Source organism: Eubalaena glacialis, chromosome 3 (assembly GCF_028564815.1).
Source record: "Eubalaena glacialis isolate mEubGla1 chromosome 3, mEubGla1.1.hap2.+ XY, whole genome shotgun sequence".
Classification (NCBI taxonomy): domain Eukaryota; kingdom Metazoa; phylum Chordata; class Mammalia; order Artiodactyla; family Balaenidae; genus Eubalaena; species Eubalaena glacialis.
This window is the reverse complement of record NC_083718.1, coordinates 153,176,445-153,182,444: the sequence shown is the minus strand read 5'-3', so window position 1 is coordinate 153,182,444 and position 6,000 is coordinate 153,176,445. Positions and strand designations below refer to the sequence as shown.

The window sequence follows — 6,000 nt, the reverse complement described above, 5'->3', positions numbered from 1 at the left end:
ACGGATGGACCAGCAACCTGGGAGCTGGTATCCATGAGGTTCTAACTGCCCAAATGCAAATCTAACCGCAGCTTCCTGCAGCTGGGCCAGATACTGAAGTCCTGGTACTGGTCCTCTTCACACTATCTCAACATTCACATCGCAAGCTTAAACAGTTTCTTACACTGTAATGGAACAGCAAATACCTCCTGGATGGAACCTGGGGACCCAAGGCAGGAGCAGTAAATGAATATCTTGCATATATGTCAAATGCAGTCCTCAAACACAACCTTACGTCTTAGTAAAGAAGTCAGGAAGTACCAACAAAAATGATATGTTTTTTTCCTACAACAATGTTTAATCTCCATGCCAAGAAGTCCCATTTGACTTTTTCCCCCTGCCTCTTAAAATTAGGTGACAAAGTAGAAATTCAGTCATGAAAAGAAAAAGGCAGAGGTGTATGAGCCCTGGCTCAATGAGACACACCAAATACAGAGCAGCTTGGTGTCACAGGTCAGACAGAACTGTCCCAGACACTGTGGGGAAGATGGGCCTGGAGAGGTAAAAATCCTACTTCATGATCACTCACACTTCAACAGCGCATTAGTCACTGAACGAGGGCGAGGTGAAGGGGGCAAGAGAGGCAGAGCTATAGTTCTCTACAATGAGGGTTGGGAACATATACTCGTGGATGGGAAATGTTAAGTAGCTATGTTTATTATTACTTTTTTCCAGCAATCTTGCAAGAGGCAGAAGTGTGACACTGAATTGAGTGAGACGAGCGTGTAGGTAGGTTGGCGAGGAGTCCTTCTCTTGATGCAGACCTCTGGCTTGTCAAGGAACGGCTGGTTCCACTGCTGGGCCATGTTTACTCTTTTGCTTCAAGGAAAAGGGTTTCTTGAGGGAACAACTTTACCTCCAATAATGATTTATTTGGGTCCAGCTGGGTTACCTAAAAAGAAAGAAAACACATACTCAAAAGACTGGAAGAAGCACTATTTTCTCTCATGGCATTCAGATCCTATCCTGCACCTTGATTTTGAGCCTACTTTGCACAGGCACGAGCATTTTCACATCTCTTATCTCATTTGATCCTCAAAATAACCTGTGAGGTAGGTGTTGTTACTCCCATTTTTAAGAAAAATCTCAATTTATATTTTTTACGGCTTTTTTAAAATAAGCTTTTAAAATTTTTATTTATTTATTTATTTATTTATGGCTGCGTTGGGTCTTCGTTGCTGCACGCCGGCTTTCTCTAGTTGTGGCGAGCGGGGGCTACTCTTTGTTGCGGGGCGCGGGCTTCTCATTGTGGTGGTTTCTCTTGTTGTGGAGCACGGGCTCTAGGTGTGCGGGCTTCAGTAGTTGTGGCATGCGGGCTCAGTAGTTGTGGCTCGCGGGCTCTAGAGGACAGGCTCAGTAGTTGTGGCGCACGGGCTTAGTTGCTCTGCGGCATGTGGGACCTTCCCAGACCAGGGCTCGAACCCGTGTCCCCTGCATTGGCAGGCGGATTCTTAACCACTGAGCCACCAGGGAAGTCCTGTTACTCTCATTTTATAACCAAGGAAACCAGTGCTCAGAGAGGTCAAGTCTCACAGTTTAGTGGAAGAACTAGCATTTGACCTCAGGGCAGGTGGAGGCCCACTGCTTCCTGCACAGCTCAGCTTGGCCAGCAGAACAGCAGGGCCTTAGGAAAGGGTACTGGTTACCAAACAACTCACTGGCATTGCTGGGGACCCGTGCTTGGTTAACTCCTGACAGCGGGGAGGGCCTTTTCTGCTTGGTGGGAAAGAGCTAAGCTTTGGGGGCTGATCTTCCCGCTAAACATACCTGTAGTAAACTAGAGAGTGCCCATCCCGCCATGCCCAAAGATGAGTATCTCCCCTGCTGAGGAGAGGCTCCCTAGGGAGGCATATCACAGTCTCCTTGTTGGTGGTGGTGAAGATATTTAGTTCCAAAAAAATGAGTCAAGGTCATAATATGACTTTATATTTTAGAAATAAAAACATGATTATTTTATAATATGAACTATAGAGAATAAAGCTAGACAAAATCTTCTTGGCTCAGTTGGGATATGTTAATCATATAGGAACCCTACATTAGGTTTATGGCCTCCTAGGTCAGGGGCAAGGATGTGATGTGGAGGTTTTCTGAATCCGAGAGTGAGAGAAAACACCCAAAAATTTCCTAAAGGGAACATAAATTTTAAAAAGCTGAGAAATACTAGGACAACGGGCTTTGGAACCAGAAAGATTCTGGTTTAAATCACAGCTGTGTTGGCTATTAGCTTTGTGGCTTTGGAGTTGGTATCAACCCTGTAGGACTGATGTGAGGATTAAGTGAGAAAAAATAAATAATTAGCATAGGGTCTGGCACAGAGCAGGTGTTCAATGAGGGCTGCCGTGTATGTGAGCAACTGTAAGGATGTACAACAGACACACAGATAAATGGACAGCTCCAAGTGTGCATGATGGGAGGCCGGGCAGTCTGCTCTGTCAGACATGTACAGGAGCTCTGGGCCCCTGGGCAGAGACTATAGCACCTGAGACGGACAATCTTGTCCTCTGCTCAACTCAAGCCACACCTAATGAGATGGCTGCGCTGTCTTCTCCAGGCCGATGGGGAGGGGATGCCCTAGGGGCCTGAGTGTCACAGGCAGGCTGGCGAGCTGAAGGAGGAACACTATCTTTGACTGTATCCAGATGGAAACCTGGTATGCCTAGGAGGGTCATTAAGGAGATACATCTGCCTCCAGAAACCTCTGTGCTTATAAGGAACCCATAGCAAGGCTGCTCTACTGGTATCTCTTGGGCTCTGGGCAGATGGGCAGGCAAGGTGGTGGGGAGGGCCTAGCCTGCTGTCTGTCTTCCAATGCACCCGGGGGCAAGCTGTTGGCAAATGTTTACCCACTTCCCCAATTAACATACAACACTCTGCTGGCTTCTGTCAACAAACAGAGCTACGCTGCCTCTGCTTCTGACTCATTGGCATTTTCTGCCCAGCTGCTTCTGCTATTGTTCTTAATTAACATGCCAGAGCTCTTCCGGCATCTTTTACTTTGTTATTTGTGGTTCGTAAATATGATGTTTGCTGGGAGAAGCCAAAATCATAATACTGCCAGAGCTGTGCATACTGGCAAAAAGATATGCTAGGAAGCAAAAGAGGTTGGGAGGTTGGAGCCTTGGTGCCATGTTGTCAATATGCAAGGTTAGATGTTCAGAAAACACATCCAGTTTTCACTGTGTCTGAGAAAAGTTAAGTGATTTTCCCCAGTCACTTTAAGTGGGAGAGTTGGGACTTGAGAAGGAGAAAACTAGAATTTCTTGAACACCTATTACATGCCAGGCACTTTAAATATGTTATTTCATTTAATCCCTAAACAACCATGCAAGGTTGACAAAATTGAGGCTCAGCATGGTTGCCACTTGTTTAAGGTCACATAGTTAGTGAGGGTCTGTCTATACAGTATAATATTGATAGTAAAAAAGAGTGAAGCAACTAAGATTTAAACTCTAGCTCTGTTACTTACTACCTATATGACCTTGATGATGTAATACAACCTGAGAGCCTCAGTTTTCCCACCTGTAAGATGGGAATAATCAGTTTCTCTTTTATAGGTTGTGCTAGTTAAATGGAATGATGTTGATGAAGGCTCTGGTACAGAGACTGAACCAGTAAGTGCTCAGCTGGTAGCAGCCATTACTGGCTGGAGCGTTGCCTTGGGTAGGGCCCTAGTCTGTCTAACTTCAGCTGGAGCTCTTTCCCCAAAGTCTCCGGGAGCCCAGGCCTGCACTAGGCTGTCTCTCTTATTTCCATCTTGCTGCTCAGCAGAAGGGCTCCCTTTTCCCTGCTAGGGTAATGTCTCAGTATCTGGAGACCCCCTTCTATAGCTTCAGTGGGGCTGTGCCATCAATGGACTGCTTCACATTAAAGATGGTTTTGTTGGGGCTGCTCCCTCTGGTACCCCATATCACAAGCAATTTTTTTCTTTGAAGGTCATTTCAGACAGAAATTTAAAGTGAACAAGGACAAATCTGTTTCCATTCTCATCTGCCTAGAGTGGACAGAGAGACTGTAGGGAACCTAGGGAGATGCAGGACACTATATTGTGAGTGGCCATATTGTGAAACGATCCTGCAGTGTTCTGGGCCCCATTCAGGAAGGATGAGGAGTGTGCCAGGAGGGACCTCCTGTTGGAGAGAAGCCTAAAAACCATGTTTTCTAAGACACATCTGAAAAATGGGATATGTCTTCCTGAGAGAGGGCACTGCTGCTATAGGGGCAGGGAGAGGGCTGTGTCAGCCCTCTTTGAATGTCTGAAGGGCTGGCAAGTAGGACAGGTAGACAGAGCAGATGTGTTCCCTGCAGTTCCAGTGGGTAGAGCTGAGACTGGTGAGGTAAAATTGTAGGGGAGCAGAACTCAGCTGGTCAGAAAAAACTTTTTCACAGAGCAGCAGCTGCTGGTGTGGCTACTACTTCTCCTTCTTTTACCTTTCTCCCTTCCCCTCCTGTCTTGTATTTTCTTTTTGTTCTTCTTCATCATCATCATCATGGTAGCAACCATCAATTACAGTTGACCCATGAACAACCTGGGGGTTAGGGGCACCACCCCTCCAAGCAGTTGAAAATCACATATAACTTATAGTCGGCCCTCCATATATGCAGTTCCTCCATATTGGTGGTTCCTCTGTAGGCGGGGTTCCACATCCAAGATTCAACCAACTACGAATGGTGTAGTACTGTAGTATTTATTACTGAAAAAAATCCACATGTAAGCGGACCTGCATAGTTCAAATCCATGTTGTTCAAGGGCCAGTCGTATTTAGTGCCTCCCGTGTAGCTGGAACCATGCTAAGTACTTTATATAAAATACCTTAGCTAGTCCTCAAAACAGCCAAACGAAGTATGTATTATTGCCATTTTAAAGTTGAAGATACCATGGGTTATCTTGCTCAAGGTTGCAGATAGAATAAGGTTTAAAACTCAAGTCCATCTGACTCCAAAGCTCATGATAACCAGAATGCTTCTGGCCTACATGTTGACAGGCTACCTTGGGAAAATAAAGGGGTAGGGAGAGGAGAGGTGAGGGCACTCTCTGCTGTCCCTAGAAGCATTCAAATAGGGGCTTATTTGTGGAAGAAGATCATGATGATAAAGCTAACATTTATTGAGCATTTAATTTGTACCAGGCATATTCCAAGCATTTAACATTTATAAAAGAATTTAATTTTCATAATAACCCTCTGACGTAGGTATAATTATTATTCCCATTTTATAGATGAGGAAACTGAGCCATGGAACAAATTAAAAACTTGCTCAAGGTCTCAAAGTTGTTAAGGGCAGAGCCAGAAAGTGAATCATAGCAATCTAGCTTTGGAATCCATATGTTTAACTACTGGACTATTTTGCCAGAGGTGCTGCTAAGAGTAGAGTCCACACAGAGAAAGAAGTTGGATGAGATGACCCTGAGGTTGTTTTCTAACCAAGCTTCTAGGACATAAGATCTTCACTTTAAGAATGGCAAAAGGTCAAGGGTCAAGGAAAAAATCCTGAAATGTTTATAAAATACGAATACAGAAACGCAATCTGAGCTTATGTTCTGCCATTTACTTGGGATTTTACTGAATTATTGACTTTCTAAATCAACAGAGAAACCCACCCTTTGGGACTCCCTGGGGGAGGAGGGGCATTCTCAGATAAGAGGTATGGCCTAACTTTGTCTATGTTAGAAAAGGAAAGTCAACCTTCTTGACATTTTATTCATTATACAATACTTAGGGAACCTAAGTATTTTAGCAAATTGGCTTTGTGAAACTTGTCTATGTTAACAAAAATGGGACATGTTCTTTGCCAAAGAGAGTTATTCTTTTCTAGGTCCCTTTTCTCAGCAGTTCGAACTTTTCATGTACATCGTACTTCTATTATTTCCCTGGGCTTCAGTTTTTTGTCTTTTGTTTTTTTCCCTGAAAAAGTATAACATTGCTGCTGAGAAAAATGTTAATCAATGTGACAGATTCTCATCCT

The 6,000-nt window shown here is 44.3% G+C and overlaps 1 protein-coding gene across 2 annotated transcripts in view; it reads right to left on the bottom strand.

Annotated features, from left to right (window-relative positions):
• Positions 1–671: 671 nt before the first annotated feature.
• Positions 672–6,000, bottom strand: part of FAF1 (Fas associated factor 1) — a 473,015-nt gene continuing 467,686 nt past the window's right edge. For both annotated transcript variants that reach the window (XM_061184239.1, XM_061184240.1), the window contains one exon: positions 672–931. In XM_061184239.1, the coding sequence (XP_061040222.1) occupies positions 848–931 (84 nt within the window). In that variant the 3' untranslated portion in view covers positions 672–847. The remainder of the gene's footprint in view (positions 932–6,000) is intronic.